Source organism: Ursus maritimus, unplaced genomic scaffold (assembly GCF_017311325.1).
Source record: "Ursus maritimus isolate PB19 unplaced genomic scaffold, ASM1731132v1 scaffold_19, whole genome shotgun sequence".
NCBI classification, from domain to species: Eukaryota; Metazoa; Chordata; class Mammalia; order Carnivora; family Ursidae; genus Ursus; species Ursus maritimus.
In genome coordinates this window covers 44,815,950-44,833,295 of record NW_024424341.1, presented here as the reverse complement: position 1 = coordinate 44,833,295, position 17,346 = coordinate 44,815,950, and the positions used below count along the sequence as shown (strand labels likewise).

The window sequence follows — 17,346 nt, the reverse complement described above, 5'->3', positions numbered from 1 at the left end:
TTTTATATTTTATTGGTGAATTGGCCCCTTTATCGTTATATAATGACCTTCTTCATCTCATTAGTTTTTTACCTAAAGGCTATTTTGTCTAATGTAAATATAGCTTATCCCCCTTTCTCCCTCTCTCCCTTCTCAGGGACTCTACTAATGCGTAGTTTATCTTTATGGTATCCCATCATTCACTCAGGCTTTTTTCACTCTTTTTCATTCTTTTTTTTTTTTTTAAGATTTTATTTATTTATTTGACAGAGATAGAGAGAGCCAGCGAGAGAGGGAACACAAGCAGGGGGAGTGGGAGAGGAAGAAGCAGGCTCCTAGCAGAGGAGCCTGATGTGGGGCTTGATCCCGAAACGCTGGGATCACGCCCTGAGCCAAAGGCAGACGCTTAACCGCTGTGCCACCCAGGCGCCCCACTCTTTTTCATTCTTTATTCCACTTGATCCAGTCTGTTGATGATCTGTGTTGCATTTTTTCATTTCATTCTTTGTATTCTTCAGCTCCAAAATTTTTTTTTGGTACTTTTTAATGACCTCTCTGTTAAATTTCTGGTTTTGTTTGTGTATATTTTTCCCTGATTTATTGAATTGTCCTTCTGTGTTTTCTTGTAGCTCACTGAGCTTCCTTTAAGCAACTGTTTTGTTTGAGAGAGAGAGAGAGAATGAGCGAGGCAGGGAGGAGCAGAGGGAGAGGGAGAAGCAGACTCCCCGCTGAGCAGGGAGCCCAACGTGCGGCTCAGTCCCAGGACCCTGAGATCATGACCTGAGCTTCTAAAGGCAGATGCTTAACCAACTGAGCCACCCAGGGGCCCTTGAATTCTTTATCAAGCAAATCACAGATATCCTTTCTTTGGGGTCAGTTACTGGAAATTATTGTGTGCCTTCGGTAGTATTCTGTTCCCTTGATTTTTCACATTCCTTGAAGTCCGCATTGTGTTCTCATTTGTAGAAGCAGTCACCTTACCCAGGCTTACTGACTGCCTTCAGGTGAGAAATACCTTCCATCAGCTTTGTTAGGGGTTCTGAGGCTTTCTCAGACCTTTTCTGTGGATACACCTGCTCCACACTTCTTGTTCCCTTGTGGGGGGAGATGTTTTTTAAGATGATATGCCTCCTCTTGATCCTGCAAAGCCAGACCAAGTGCTGACTGCCTCCCATTTGCTTTCCCTTGGGTTGTGCTGCTTGCTCGAGTTTGCGTGCCTTCTTCCAGGCCCACTGAGTCAGCTGACTTTCTGCGCATGCTTACTAGCCACCTTCAAAAACTCACTCTCACAGCCCTCAGAGGTATCCAAAGGGAGCTAGCCACAAAATGGGCCTGGGTGTGTGGGTGAGGCGTGCAGGGCACTGGGATGCCCATGGATCAGTTGAGGGGATCCACAGGCAAGGCAATGGGCACTCTCCCCGATGTCCGCAATGCAATTAGGATCCAAGTGCCTTTGGTGCTTTCTGAGACCCTAGCTGCCATTCTTCCAGCTGCTTCCTGACTCCTAGTTGTGTAGAATTTCTCTTCAATGCATTCAGTCTTGGGGGTTTTGCGCCAGTGGTGTGAGGAAACTTCTCTGCTGGACTCCCAGATTCCCACAGAGGTGCTCTTGTCATGGGTTGTTTTCCAAATCAATGTTCGTTGGGGAAAAGAGGATAGAAGAACTATTTCACCATTGGATACATCACTTTCAGCCTTTTCAAAGGTGCAAAAACTATGCAGGAAAAATATATTTCTTCCTCAGCTCTTCCAGCCATGAGAAGGGACTGCCATTACTGGTTTCTTACGTCTTCTGAAGATAGTTTATACATTTGCAAGGAGACCTGGCTCTCCACCATCGTAGCCTGCTGTTCCTGATCTTCCGAGCCTTGCTTTTCTCCATTAGTAATAGTACTTAAAGATTGTGCCTTGTCAATTTGGTATTCTGAAGCTTTCCAAATTGTACAATTAATACATGAATATATTCTTCTGATTAAAAACCAAAAAAAGGAAAATAATCCAGCAAAGGCAATATACACACAGAGAAGCAGTACGGTGTAGTGGTTAAAGGGCCAGGCACTGCAGCCAGACTGCCTGGGTTCAAGTTCAGACTCTACCTCCAGCTGTGAGACTCTGAGCAAGTCACTTGACCTCTCCGTGTCTCAGTTTTCTCAGCTATAAAATGAAGTTAATGACGCCTTCATAGGACAGTTGTACAGATTGAATGAGATGCTGCATGTTAGGTGCGTAGACTAGGAGACATGCGGGGTACTCAGAACAGTGCCTGGTGTGTTGGAAATGCTCTCTAAATACTAGCTGCTATCAGCACATTGGTGTCCTTTCTAGAGTGTGGACATAATGAGAAAGTATTCCTTCTAAATATCTTTTTTTATTATTGTGATAGGAGCACCTAACAGGAGATCTACTCTCTTAACAGACTTTTAGCCCATCGTACAGTATTGTTCACTACAGACACATGTACGGCAGATCTCTAGAACTTCTGCGTCCTGCATAACTGAAACTTTGTACTCCCCATTTCCTCTTCCCCCCAGCACGGGCAGCCACCATTCTGCTCTCGGCTCTAATGGGTTTGACTATTGTAGATACCCCATAAATGTGGAATTGTGACCTATTTATCCTTCTGAGACTGGCTTATTTTCACTTAGCATCAAGTCTTCAAGTTTTCTCCATGTTGTCATATATCACAGGATCTCCTTTTCTAAGGCTGAATTATATTCCATTGTATGTATATACCGTGCTCCTTCTGTCAAGAATGTTCTTTCCTGCCTTTTACCAGCTGGCCTCAGTCTCCTTTATCCAACACCCCTTCCTTCAGGAAGCCTTCCTCTACACCCCAGGCTGGGTCAGATGCCTCCTTGGGGCTCACACATGTCCCTTTGTTTTCCCCGCTGTGGCCCTGAACTCTGGCCTGCGGCTTCCTCTCTCAGTGCCCAGGTCCCTTCGGCATCTCCCTGACCATGCTGGGCTGTCTTTCTCTACTGAATGTCTGTCTTCCCGTTCTCCTGTGAGCCTGTGAGGGCAGGAACTGAGCTGTCCTGATCACCGCTGTTTTTCCAGCATGGCCCCACGCAGGGCTGGGCCTGAGAAACTCATCATGTGCACTGTGGCTTTGAGGCCTAGTTTCGGCCCCATCACGTATTTGGTGCTCAATGAATTTGAGAAAAAACGAGGAAGCCCTTTTGACTACTCCACTTTAGCGCCTTCCTCCTTGCTTCACCACCTCACAATGCGTCCTAGTGTCCCCATGCCTTCTGTCTGTCCTCTCTCCTCCTCATCCCACACTTCACGCTGGCCCCACCCAGCTCTAAAGTCGCCCTTTCTGGGGCGCCTGGGTGGCTCAGTCGTTAAGCGTCTGCCTTCGGCTCAGGGCGTGATCCTGGAGTTCTGGGATCATCTTTAAAAATAAATAAATAAATAAATAAATAAATAAATAAATAAAGTCACCCTTTCTTGGAAGCTCTCCCATGCCCACCCATGCTTTTCAGGCCCTCCACTCCTCAGCTGAGCCAAGGAGCACCTGAGATTTAAATTTGCTCATTACCTTAATGCCCAAACTTGGGGCTTCAGACTGTCGCTAGGTCTGCGTACTCTGTGCTGCCATTGTTCCCCAGGGTCTTTGCCAAAAAAGAATTTGGAAAGGAAACTTAACCTATGAAGTATTCTTGCAAAAAACAGATGAGCTAGAGCCATATAGGTGATGAATAAATTTCAAAAGCATAGTGTTGAGGTGAAAAAAGTAAATTGCACGAGGATATATAAGATACACTTTATATAGAATTTACCTGAAAATCGAGCTATTCTATATATTGATGAATATATGCGTATTATATTAAAAATATGAAAGCGTGCATGAGAGTGGAACCCAAAAGGCTCACACACATTTGAAAAGATGCTCAAAATCATTAGTAGTAAGTGAGAATTGAAGTAATGGTAGGCATCACTTTACACAGAATTACTCTGACTAGTCTAGAAGCTGGATAATGCCCAGTGCGAGTGGTAATGGAAGCGTACAGGAACCCTCATGAACTCTTGGTCATGGAACAAGCATTGTGGAATGCAACCTGGCATATTCATGACCCAGCAATTCTGCCTGGAAAGAGACCTATAAGTGCCTGAGGGTCGTGCATGCGGGATACTCTCCCAACAGCACTATTTACAGTAGTAATGGTGAGGGAAGGGGTCGGAAGGAGACTGAGTGTCCTCACTGGGGAGGAGACAGTAAACTGTGAAGGGGGCATACCAAGGGTACTCCGAGCAACCATGAGAAGCTGCAGACTCAGTGTGTCCAGATTAGCATGGGTGGATCCTAAAATCTGTGCCAAGCAAGAAAAGAATGAACACAATCACGGCTATGTAAATCATCAAATACGCATGTGGGGTGCCTGGGTGGCGCAGTCGGTTAACCGGTTAACCGTTCCACTCTTGGTTTCCTCTCAGGTCCTGATCTCAGGGTCGTGAGATCAAGCCCCACTTCTGCTTGAGATTCTCTCCCTCTCCGCTCCCCCACAAGAATAAATAAATAAATCTTTTTTTAAAAATAGTTTATTAAAGTATGTTAAACAAACAAAAAAAGGTAAACTTATTTTTATCAGCATGGAAAGATGTCCGAGACACTGTGGGCTAAAAAAGCAAGGTAAGGAATGGCATGTTAATTTTTTAAAAATTTATTAAACCGTTTCCAAGTAAGGCATACAATTGACTAATAATTACTTAGAAATAATAATTTTTAAAAATCTCCAAATCCCCAAAGTTCTGGATTCATTGATTTTATTGTTCTTATTATTTTCACTTAATTTATGTTATTACAATATTGATGCACACCATCACAGAAAAATTGGAAAATGTAAGAAAAGAAAAATAAGAACATAAATAGCACCTGCAATATCTTTTTTAATAATTCTTTAAATTCATTGGTGAATAATTCTAAATTCATTGGTGAATAATTCTAAATTCATTGGTGAATCTTAATAACAAAAAAGAGAATACACGCACAGAAAACAATGGTCTCCATTTTACAAGAGCACACCCAACTAAAAAGATACATGCGGACATATTAGTGTTTGCCAGTAGAGGGCACCGAAAGCGACTGAGAGATGGGGATATAAGGGAATAAGTTAAATTTAAAACAAGAGGTATCTTGTGGGGAATAATGAGCTGAGGGTATGGAATTAACTCAACCCATGACATCTGGGATCTGAAAAAGAAGACAGTGCAAGGGTTGTGGAGGGTGATGAGCCCCAAATGTAGTAATGAAGTTATCTAGGGGGTGAGATGAGGTGGCTCCAAATGCCATCTGCAATATATGCCACTTTAAAAAAAAACAATCTGGGGCGCTTGGGTGGCTCAGATGGTTAAGCGTCTGCCTTCGGCTCAGGTCATGGTCCTGGGGTCCTGGGATCAAGCCCCATGTCGGGCTCCCTGCTCAGTGGGGAGTCTACTTCTCCCTCTGCCTTTCCCCTGGCTTGTGCTCTCTCTTGCTCACACACACACACTCTCTCTCTCCCTTAAATAAATAAAATCTTAAAAAAAAAAAACAATCTTCGGTGAATATAGAAAAATACATAGATCTGACAAAGCTGCTAGGGAGGATGTTGGTGTTTGTTACAGGTATTCTCTACATTGTCTTGTATACTTGAAATATTTTATATCAAAAATTTTAGAAGACTTTCCTGTCATCACTGACCACGGGAAACAAAACGTCTTGCCTTAAAAATAAACACAATGAAAATATATTATTCAATTCTGATCAGACACCGGGGCCTGTTGAGACCTGCTCTAAGCAAGGTGAGAGACGTGTTCAGGACACAGCATCAGACTGCTGAGTCTTTCTCGATGGCACCATTGAGATTAGAGGGTTAGAACTAGATCATTTTCCCATTAGAAATCAGTTATGTGGGTTCATACCATTTCCTTTCAAGTCCATAGACAGCCTAAAATCAGCTTTTGTGCACCATTTAGAAAACACCCCTTTGACACATCGAGTATGTTTCTTTGAAAAGGTTTTACCCTCTTTAGAACACATTGCAATTGAGAATATATACATTACACAGAAAAGTACAGTTATGGTGACTGTACGGCTGGACAAATTTTCACAATCTGATCACCCCACGTAAGCAGTGTCCAAACCAAGAAAGAGGAATCCCCTCCCTGTCCCTTCTAGTCACAATGCCCCCAAGGGCAACCACTTCCCTGACTCTTACCCCCTAGATTGGTTTTGCCTGTTTTCGAACTTCATATCTAGAATCCTACATTTACAGTCTTTCGGGTGTGGCTTTTTTCATTTAGTGTAATGCTTCTGAAATTCATCCCTGTAGTTGCAAGCACCAATAGCTCATTGCCTTTTAGTGCTGAATAGTATCCCTTGTATGCATGTACCATAATAAACTTACCCATCCTACTGATAAGGAGCATTTGGGTGGTTTCCAGCTCGGGACTAAGATGAATACATTCAGAGCATTTGGTAGACAAAAATGGGGGGATTCCCAGGGACAAATGACTGGATCATAGGATAGTCGTACGATAGGCAAAAGTCCTCTTTAGGAGATCTTGGCGTTGTGATTTTTAATTGTTTTTAGAGAGAGAGAGTGCACACGCAAGTGGGTGAGGGGCTCATTCCCACGACCCCAAGATCATGACCTGAGCCAAAATCAAGAGTTGGATGTCTAACTGACTGAGCCACCCAGGCGCCCCAGCATTGTGATTTTTTAAAGGAAGTAATTAGCACTTCAAAATGTATCGTTTGAAGACTGGCTTATATAGTGAGAAGAAGGAATCGTGAAAATTCAAGTTTGCCATCACACTAAAACAGCGTGCCTGGGTGGCTCAGTCAGTTAAGTGTCTTCCTTCAGCTTAGGTCATGATCTCAGGGTCCTGGGTTTGAGTCTCACATCGGGCTCTCTGCCCAACAGGGAGTCTGCTTCTCCTTCTCCCTCAGTGCTCTCCCTCTCTCTCTTTGTTTCTCTCAAATAAGTAAAATCTATAAAAAATTTTTCAAAAAGAAGGCTTTGACATCACACTGGAACAAAATGGATCCCTTTTATGACTGGCGACAGTAATGCTCCATTGATGATAACTTTTTGCTTTTACCAGACATTTTACACTTGATCTTAGCCAAAAGGCTGAGACCTAAGTTCCAACTACTAACAGTTACAACTATTTGAGAATAAAAATATTTCATATTGTCAGCATGGCCCTATTATTACCAAGTTATTTTAGCTAAAGCTCATAAAATGTACTTGACAGATCATGCACATTATTATTTAAATTTTCTTATTAATCCTTAATATAAATGTAAATCAACAGAGAAAAACTATTTTAAATGTAAAGTGAATTGACTAAAAACCAAAGTACTCATTTTAATTTTAATGAGAACACATCTCACGTGTTTTATTACCAAGCTAGTGTCTTAACACTGAAATTTTAAGTTCCATTTGTTTGCCCATATCACACACACTGAGGGAGCTACAGTTCAGAGAGAAAACACAGTCAGTGCCTTGGTTCTTGAGAAGTTCTGGGGGAGGACTTGGTGCCCCAGGCCATTTTCACCTGAGGAATCAGCCTTGTGACACTAGGGGGCACCATCGGAAGAAAAGCGGCCCATATAATCAGCCTTCTGAGCTGCCCTCCCTCCTGCCCCTTCATCTCCTCCCCACCTCCTTGTCTTGGTCCAGCTCTGTCCTAGCCTGCTGGGGTCCCTGTCTGGGCCTCCCCTGCCCTCCCAGCCTCAGAGAGGTGGAGCACCAGAACAGGAGGCAGTTCTGGGATTCAGGATTCACATGTGGATCCGACTTGGATCTCTGCCCTGCTCCCAGGAAGGCCCATGTGCTAAGGAGAGACATCAAGTGGTGGATTCACCCTCCCAACCCCAGCCCCTCCACCACCACAGCAACCTGGGGGCCAGAGGCCTTGGGCACGTCACCCTGCTCATGCAGCCCGACATGAGCACAGTCTTGAATTTCAGGTCTATAAATCACTTGGGGTGGGGGGAGGTGCTCATAAAACTGTTCTTCCATGCTGGTTGGCCTGCTGACCTCTGTCCCCTCCTCCAGACACCCTTCCCCCTTCCTGGAGACTGGCCCAGTGAGAGGCCTGGGCATATATAGGGAGCCACTGTGGGAGGAGCTGGCCACAGAGGCTTCGGAGAGAGAAGGTGAGGAGGGGGCTCTGGGGTCTGGATGAGCAGGGGAAACTGGGAAGCTCTGAGGTGCAGGGAGGCCAGCATTGAGCTCTGGCCAGGGACTGCCCTGTCTGAGCCTTGGTCCCCTCTTCTTTAAGATGGCCCACCATCAGGGATGTGGGAGGATTCATTCAGGACCAATCTGGGCTCAGCAGAGAGCCAGGAGCATCCCCTAGTGGCTGGGGTGTGGAGGGAGGGTGGTGGGTCCGGCTGGGGCTGCCCCCCCTTCCCGGCCCCTATCTCACCTCATTTGGGCTCATGTGTGCCAGACAGGACTATGGCTTCCGCAGCAACAGAGGCGGAGAAGGGGTCTCCGGTTGTGGTGGGCCTGCTGGTGGTGGGCAACTTCATTATTCTGGTGAGACCTCCCCCAGTGCTGGGAGCCCAGTGGGTGGGTGGGGAGGAGGGGACAGCCCAGGCCTGGGGGGGGGTACTGAGGGCCCAGGACCCCCCTCCACTCCCCAACCCCCGCCTACACGGCCAATGCTGCAGGCTGTCGAATCAGAGCAGCCTGGATTCCTATCCCAGCTCCGCTGCTTCCCAGCTTTGTATGCGTGAGCCAGCCACTCTACTCTGCGCTCCTTCCCCGTCTATACAGATTATGTCCTCTAGTGAGGGTTGTTGTGTGGCTTAATCCACGTGTGGCCCTCAGCTCAGAAAAAGTGCTTGACAAATGCTATCCTCCTTAACGTGATTATAGACATAAAGTGCCAGCTTGGGGCCCAGGAGGCCCATAGTGATGAGCACTAACCATAGCGATGCCTTTTCATTTAGTAGTTAATTTTCAAAAATGTGATACCTGTACATGGCTCTGGAGCCAGACAGCCTGGGTTCAAACCCCACTGCTGCCTCTCTCTACTGTGGGACCTGGGGCCAGCAACGGAAACTCTCTGGGCCTTAGTTTCTTCATCTGTAGCTGGAGAGAAAATAGGAATGCCCAGAGGATGAGGTTTGGATTCTTGTGCCCAGAGTCTGGCCGTGTGGTTACTGTCTGGATCGGCCAAGGCAACAACAGAGCCCGGCAGCCGCTAACAAGGATCATCACACACAAAGCTGTTACTAGAACTAACGCGGGGCGCGCACACACTACGTGCTCGCTGAGTGTTAGCTTGACTGGGGTCAAAGGTATCCACTGAGAAGCCTTCCCCTCTCCTCGCGCCCCATCTCTCATCCCTATAGGTACCTAGATTTTTAGTTTCTCCAACATTTCTTTAAGCACATACAAAGAGGAACGTATATACCTATTTTCTTCCCTTTCTGTCCAAAATCTAGCTCATTCCACATCCTGTTCGGTGCTTCCCCGTTTCTCCTGCTCACATAGCCTGTAAGCCACTCCACGGGAGTCCGCAGCAAGCCCCCTCCCCCAGCCCTTCCCACCACCGTGGAGCACGGCCTCGCGTGGCATGCTGGTGCCTTTGACACGGAGGTGCAGGGAATAACCTTGTGGGCTTACGATTTTCCCGCACGGGCAGGATTGACTTCTGCAAGCAGAATCGCTGGATCAAAGGATTGATGCATTTGTAGTTGCTCTGGCCTGGCCAGATAACCCCGCTCAGGAATACCAACACTGTTGGAGGGAGGCCGGGGTGACCGAGTCTCGCCTCTGTTGCAGTCATGCACTCTGGGCTTCGCATGTGGCATCTCCTTGTGTCCTTGAAGCAACGGGCAGCTGGGGTGAGGGTGGGGGCCAGGGATCTAGCCGGGCAGCCCCACCCTCTGCCCAGCCCCACCCCCGCTCATGGAAGGCTATGTCCTGGCCAGACTTATGTGCCCCCCTTACCGAGGGTGGTGGAGGCTCAGAAGGGGAACTTGTTCAGGGACAGTCCCGCGGCCCCGGCTGTCGTTCCCTGTCTAACCGGCTGCCCTGTCCAGCTGTCAGGCCTGGCCCTGTTTGCTGAGACGGTGTGGGTGACAGCCGACCAGTACCGCGTGTACCCACTGATGGGCGTCTCGGGCAAGGACGACGTCTTCGCTGGCGCCTGGATCGCCATCTTCTGCGGCTTCTCCTTCTTCGTGGTGGCCAGCTTTGGGGTGGGCGCAGCGCTCTGCCGCCACCGGTCCATGATCCTCACGGTGAGGCCCCATGGGGAGGGCATGGGGCCGTGCGGGCATGGAGATCGTCACCACAGAGTCACGTAACCACCGCCACCGTAGCCGCGAGGTGTGTCCAGCATGTGCCACGCTCGGGCCTCGTGGCAATCATTTGATTTAATCTTCCCATAACCCACTAACGTGGGCTCAGCTGTTACCCTCAATCTACAGAGAAAACTGGGGCACAGAGAGGAAGGGAAGGGAGCTCTGCCCAGGAGGACAGCTCTTGAGTAGCAGGACTGAGATGCGAAGCTCAGCTAGTTGGTCCCCCGAGTTCTGTGCACATGAGCTCTGTCAAAACAACAACAGTAATAATAGCACAGCTGCCATTTCAGGAGTGCTCGTTACATTCTAAATGCTTTCCATAGATTGGTGCATTTACTCCTCACAACCCACCAGGAGATACGGTCATCATGGTGAGTCCATTTGACAGAGTTCAAACTGAGGCTCAGAGAAGTGAAGACACTTATCTGAGGTTGCACAGCAAGTGGGTGACAGAGCCAGGATTTAAACATGAGCAGCTCAGCTTGAGCCTTGCTCTTCATTTCTGCCAGTAATAGCCACCACCACAAGAACCCACACTTCCCAAGGACCTCTCGTGTGCCTGGCACAAGGCTAAACAGTTTAGAAAATGAGCTCTCTCAGTGTCAACACCCAGCAGCTCTCAGGAGTTAGTGCTTCTCTACCCATTTACCAGACAGGAAAACTGGGGCTCAAAGAGGCCAACAGCCCAGGTGATAGGGAAGGCAGGCATTCTAATTCTGCCCCCCCAACACAGAGCCAACATTGTGCTTCCTCTACGGTTGAGGGCCTCTTAGATTCCCAGGAGCAGCTGCTTATTAAATCAACAGATGTTGACGGAGGAAGAACCGTGGGCCAAGTCCTGCCCTAGGCACTGGGGCTATCTAGAGAGAAAACAGAAAAGCCCTTGCCCTTGGGGGAGGATGTCCCAATGGGAGCGACAGTGGACAGTGAGGAGGGAAGGGAAATCTGGAGCTGGGGAAGGGGGAGGGGAGGCCTGCAGCCAGAGAAACGGAAGGCCTGGGGAGGTGAGGGAGTGAGTCCTGTGTCTGCAGGAAGAGTGTTCCCGGGGTAGGGAACAGCAAGAGGGGGCCAGGAGTCCAGTGCAGCCAGAGCCAAGAGGGGGTGGGGGTGAGGGAGAGGCAATGAGGGCGCAGGGAAGGCGGTACCATGGGCAGTGGGCATGGAGAATGAGGGCGAGAAAGGGAAAGTGGGCCCATCAGGTGAGTCTTGCCAGTCTTGGTAAGGACTTTGGCTTTATTGTAAGATGGAGCCTTAGAAAGGCTCTTTTCCCTCTCTTCTTCTTTCTTTTCTGCATGTAATTCTCTGACATTAACAATTTAACCAAAACCCTAAAACTCAGCCAACTAGTTTAAAAAAAAAAAGTTTGTGTTTGCCTCCCCTATTAGTTTGTCATTAACTAAGATACGGAATTTTTAAAAATTATTATGGGAAATTTCAAACATAGAGTGGAGTGCATGGCATGAACCCTGCATACCCCTCACCTGGTTTCAGCAATATCGACCACAGCCTGGACCACTTGGTCCCCTCGGCTCCACCCTCTGCCTGCCCACATGCTTCTTTCTGGGGCATTTTGAAGTGCATTCCAGACACCAAGTCATTTACCTGTAAATACTTGAGTGCACATTTCTCTGAGTGATAAGGACGTTGTTGAGAGCAGTCGGGCGCGTTATGCAGCATCATCTCTTGGCACAAGTGTTGGCATATCCACATTCCACCCCCTGTTGCTTTAAGGGAGAGGGTGAGGGGTGAGGAAAGAGCTTTTTTTCTTTTTATGCACAACAACCGTGCCACCTGTATGCCCTACAAAATTCACCCAAGTTCCTTCATGTCCATCTTGCGATACCTAGTCTGTGTTCAAATGTCTCTGGTTGTCTGAAGAATGTCTTTATTTTTTCCCTATAGTAGACATTTATTTTACTGTGTCCAGACCAATAGTTAATTTCAGGAGATACTTTACATATTTTTGTTTATTTCATTTTTTTCCTAACACTTTATTATAAAAAATTTTCAAACATACAGAAAAGATGAAAGACTTGAATAGGGAACACCTGTACGGCCGCCACATAGATGCTACCATTCACATTGTCCTACGCATCCTTTTAAAATCCCTCGAGGGGGTGTGGCTTCGCAGGCTTTGCCCAAACGGGTGGTCCCTCTGTCTCTCCCTCCATCTCTCCGCAGTACCTGGTGCTTATGCTCATCGTCTACGTCTTTGAGTGCGCCTCCTGCATCACGTCCTACACTCACCGTGACTATGTGAGCTGGGCAGAGGCCAGGGGAGGGGCATGACTTGAGGCAAGAGTGGCGAGGGTCTGGGCCTGGGTCTGGGGGTGGAGTGGAGGCTGACCTCCCTCCCCGCCTAGCCCCACTGGACCCTGTCCTTCCTGGCCCTCCGCAGATGGTGTCCCACCCCTCCCTGATTACCAAGCAGATGCTGACCTTCTACGGCGCAGACACGGACCAGGGCCGGGAACTGACTCGCCTCTGGGACCGCGTCATGATCGAGGTAGACAAGGCGGGGAGGCGGGGTGAGGGCATGCGGGGGTAGGGAGGGCTGGAGGACCTGGGGCTCTGACTACAGAGGTGGATGGTGCCTCCCATTATGCCCACTGGTAGATGATACCCACTCCGGTGGTTCTTCTGGGGGGCGGGGCTGGTCGTGGCCACTTTCCAGATGAGTAGACAGGCCCAGAAAAGGAAACGTCACTTGCCCAGTGTCACATGGTTGGTAAGCTGGGATCAAAATCTGATAGCTTGGATCCTGAGCCCGTGATCTTGACCATTACAGATACCTTCTTAATAATGAGGATAATCAGAATAACGAACATTTAATGAGCACTAACTTTTGTTTAGTACTGTTCAAAGCACTTTTAAAGCTGATTTAATTCTCACAACCACCCCATAAGGGAGATCAGCTTTTTAGCCATGAAGAAACCAAGGTAAGAGGTTGAGTGGCTTACACAAGGTCACACAGCTGATAGGTCACAGAATCAGAAGGATTCAAACCCAAGCCACCAGCTTCTAGAAGAAGCCACATTCTTTTTTTTTTTTTTAAGATTCACTTATTTATTTGAGTGAGAGAGAGAGAACATGCACCTGTGTGGGGGTGGGGAAGGGCAGAGGGGGAGGAAGAGAGAGTCTCAAGCAGACTCCGTGCCAAGTGCAGAGCCCAACGCGGGGCCCAATCCCATGACCCTGCGATCATGACCCGTCACGCCCCGAGCCAAAACCAGGAGTCAGACACCCAACTGACTGCACCACCCAGGAGCCCCAGAAGCCATATTCTTAATTAAAGCCAACATGATATGGCACAAGAGAAGAATATTGAGGACCCAAGGGAAAGTGAAGTCCCAATTTGGTTCAGGTCATACTGCTAGCCAAGACTGGAACTCAGATGTAAAGAGCCTATGTTTTCGTCATTCAGGGTCACTAATTAAACACCCACAGGGGCCAGAAGAAGCCAGAAATCCTTTTTTTTTGGTGTCATTTACCTCAGATTTTGTTGCCAGCTAATTCAAAAGAATTTTAAAATGAGTCACAAGTGTGGGTTTGACTCAAACCCCCCATCAGCCTCTTGGTGCAGGGACAAATATCTTCTGCTCTTTGTTCACACGCACACACTGCCTGCCCCCCTCCCTCCCCCGCCACTTCGAGGCCTGGGACATGGGGAAGTCGGACTGGCTGCAACCAACCTTGCCCTTCCTCACTCTGTGACCTCAGGCGAGTGGTTGTCCTCTCGGAGCCAGGGCCCGTCTGACTCTTGCCTTTCCCTCCAGCAAGAGTGCTGTGGCACATCCGGTCCCATGGATTGGGTGAACTTCACCTCAGCCTTCCGGGCAGCCACCCCGGAGGTGGTGTTCCCCTGGCCCCCGCTGTGCTGTCGGCGGACTGGCAACTTTATCCCCCTCCATGAGGAAGGCTGCCGCCTGGGCCACACGGACTACCTGTTCACCAAGGTGTGTCCCTGTCCTGCCGCTCCCCTGTTTGTGCGTCTGTCTGACCCCCTCTGGTCCTTCTATCTCTTCCTCCCTCCCACTTTCTTCTCCTCCTCCCCTCTCTGGCTTCTTTCTTTCTCTTCCTTCTCTCTGGCTCTCTCACCTCTCTCCCCATGTGTCCCTCCTCCCTCTGCAAGTCAGTGGGAGGCACGGGGTCTGTCTGGTCTTGAGCTGGCACCTGCCACTTTTCTCAGGTTGTCTGGGAGTAAGAGCAACAGGAATCATATCAATAACACAGGAGCCATAGTAACGACGTCCGCTGAGCCTTTACGTTGTACCCGGCATTCTTCTAAGTGCTTTAAGTCTTTATCTTATTGAATTCCCACCACAGCCCGTGAGGCACAAGACTATAATGATCCCATTTTAAGGATGATGAAACTGAGTTCATTAGCTAGTGAGGGATGGAGCTGGGACGGGGTTTCAGGCAGTCAGGCCCCAACCAGCTGCTTTAACCCAGAGCAAGGTGAGTGCAGAGGCAGAGAGAGAAACCAGAGGCTAGACTAGGAGAGGAACCAGTTCCAACGGTCCCTCTGGCTGCTTTCGGCTGCCTGGGGCCCTTCAGTTACACATCTCAGATCAGGTGTCACGGAGAGGGGAGCCTGCGCCAGCCACCTCGCTCTCAGAGCCAGACAGCCGTTTCTGAAGGCCCACTCTGCGCAGAGCGCGCACATGCGTCATTTCATGGACTCCCCACGACTACTTTCAGAGGCCCCTGCTGTCAAGATTGTCACTTCACAGTTGGGCAAACCGAGGCTCAGACAGCTAACAAATGGCAGAGCTGGCCTCCAACTCAGTCCTGCCTGACTCCAGGATGTACACCCTGAACCTTTGTTCTTGGCTGCTTCCAAGTCGAGGCAGGGGTCTACCTGAAGGTGACTCTGTTGTGAGGCGCAGGACCCACTGGCCTCCTTCCTAAATGGGGACGTATCAAAACTGCACTGATCCTAAAGGCAGATTTCAAACGCTTGGAACTTGTGGGCAGCATGGAAAGCAGCTCTGCACAAAATTGCCCTCAGACTGCTCAGCCACCGCCAGAGTAGTACCTACTTGTCTGGGGCCTGGGTTCGACATCACACCCCTGGCTCTCCAAAACCATTCTGGGAGGTAGACACTGCCACGATCCCCATTGCACGGCTGAGAAAACCAAGGCTTGAGGAAGGAAGGGAACTTCCGAAGGCCACGCAGTGACAAACCCCATGTTTTCCCTCCTGCCCAGGGCTGCTTCGAGCACATCGGCCATGCCATCGACAGCTACACATGGGGTATCTCGTGGTTTGGGTTTGCCATCTTGATGTGGACGGTGAGAGGCGGGGAGCCTATGGGCGAGGGGGGATGTGGGTGTGGGGCTGGAGCGCCCCTCACCTGACCACCTCCTCATCCAGCTCCCTGTGATGCTGACAGCCATGTATTTCTACACCACGTTGTGAGGAGCAAGAAGGGAAGGCCACGTGCACGCCTCGGCCTCCTCCCCCTCCTGTTCCTGTTTCCTCCGGCTGAGGGCTGGATGGCTGCCTCACCTCTCCCCTTCCCACCTCCCTCAACCTTCCCTCCTTCCTCTCTTCCAAAGACATTTTATCACCTTCCTGAGTCCTGCTGGGACCTGGGTGGTGCCCTGAAACCCTCAGACATGTGTACAGGGACCCTTAGCCCTTGAGCTCATTTCACTCCGCTGATTTCTGGCCCGTCTTTCAGCATCGACCCTTCCCGGATCCCACCACCCCTATCACCAAAGCCTCTGCTGTAGCTCCCTGAGCTCCTCGAGGCTTCATGGCAAGTGTTGCCGTTTCTGCTAAATAGTTTGTGATTGTTTATTCTCTGGTAGACAGGGATTGCCATGAGGGGAGGGACAAGCTCTGTCATGGTCACTTGATTGTCCCCAGCATCCCCCAGCAGAGAGAGGAGCATCAATATCCAATAAATACTGGTTGAATGAATTAATTTGTTTCCTTCTGGGGCAAAGACAAATGAACAAGAGCTCTTCCAATGGAAGTGGCAGAAACCCAACCAGCACTGACTGAAGCATAATATGGAATTTCTTGGCTCATGTTACTGAATCAGCATTGCTGGCTTCAGACATGTCTAGATCCAGGAGTTCAATCTAAGTTTCCAGGAAACCTGCTTCATTCTCACGCAGGATTTCTCTGGCCACACCAGACTTACATCTTTATAGCCAAGCCACGCAGCAGCAAGCGAGGCCTCTCTCCCAACAGCTTGAGCCAAGGTTGGGGATTCAGTCTTACCGTCTTAGTTTAGAGTCTAGACCCATCCTTTGGTTGGGGAAGGGAGGGTACATAAATTAATACTGCTGCTAAGGATGGTGTTGGGAAGTGGGGGGATTTATCATGGGAAAATTAGAGTGCAGGGCTGTTGTGCTGGTACAGGTGGCAGACAGCCTCCTCCTAGGGGCTGTAGCTTCCAGCAAGTTCTCTAATGGATGCATGACAGCAAACACTCTAGGAATCTCATCCTCACTGTTGTCCTCTCTCAAGCAAGCCAAACTCTGTTCATTTTATAGTAATTCGGCCCTGCTAAGAGGGCCTGGCTTCCTTCCCCACCAAATGACATTTCCCAGGGTCCTCATTTACTCCACTGGTCTGCAGATGAATTCAGATATCAGCTTTTATTTTTTTAAGACTTTATTTATTTATTTATTTGAGAGAGAGATACAGAGATAACGACAGAGATAGCGAGAGAGAGCACGAGTTGGGAGAAGGAGAAGCAGGCTCCTCGCTGAGCAGGGAGTCTGACACGGGGCTTGATCCCAGGACCCTGGGATCACGACCTGAGCTGAAAGCAGATGATTAGTCAACCGAGCCACCCAGGGGCCCCCTAAAATATGCTTTTCAAAATCTGTAATGGTCAAAGAGGTTTTTTGTTAGGGTGAAGAACTGGAAACATCCCTCAGCAGGGAGTGGGTTGTACGACTCATATTCTATCCTTGGACTGGATTCCCTGGGGCTGTTTAAGAAGATCGAGCTATGTGAGCCAATACAAAAAGATGTCATAATGGCATGAATAATTGGAAAGTATGTATAAGGATGTTCATTGCAGTGACCTAAA

The 17,346-nt window shown here is 48.8% G+C and overlaps 1 protein-coding gene across 1 annotated transcript; it reads left to right on the top strand.

Moving 5' to 3' along the window:
• The first annotated feature begins 8,262 nt into the window (after positions 1-8,262).
• UPK1A (uroplakin 1A) lies at positions 8,263-16,194 on the top strand. Its single transcript, XM_008712115.2, has 7 exons — positions 8,263-8,513; positions 10,028-10,228; positions 12,473-12,547; positions 12,690-12,797; positions 14,068-14,247; positions 15,503-15,586; positions 15,669-16,194. Exons 1-7 carry the CDS (start codon positions 8,271-8,273, stop codon positions 15,711-15,713), a joined length of 936 nt encoding a protein of 311 aa, XP_008710337.2. The 5' UTR covers positions 8,263-8,270; the 3' UTR covers positions 15,714-16,194.
• Positions 16,195-17,346: the final 1,152 nt, after the last annotated feature.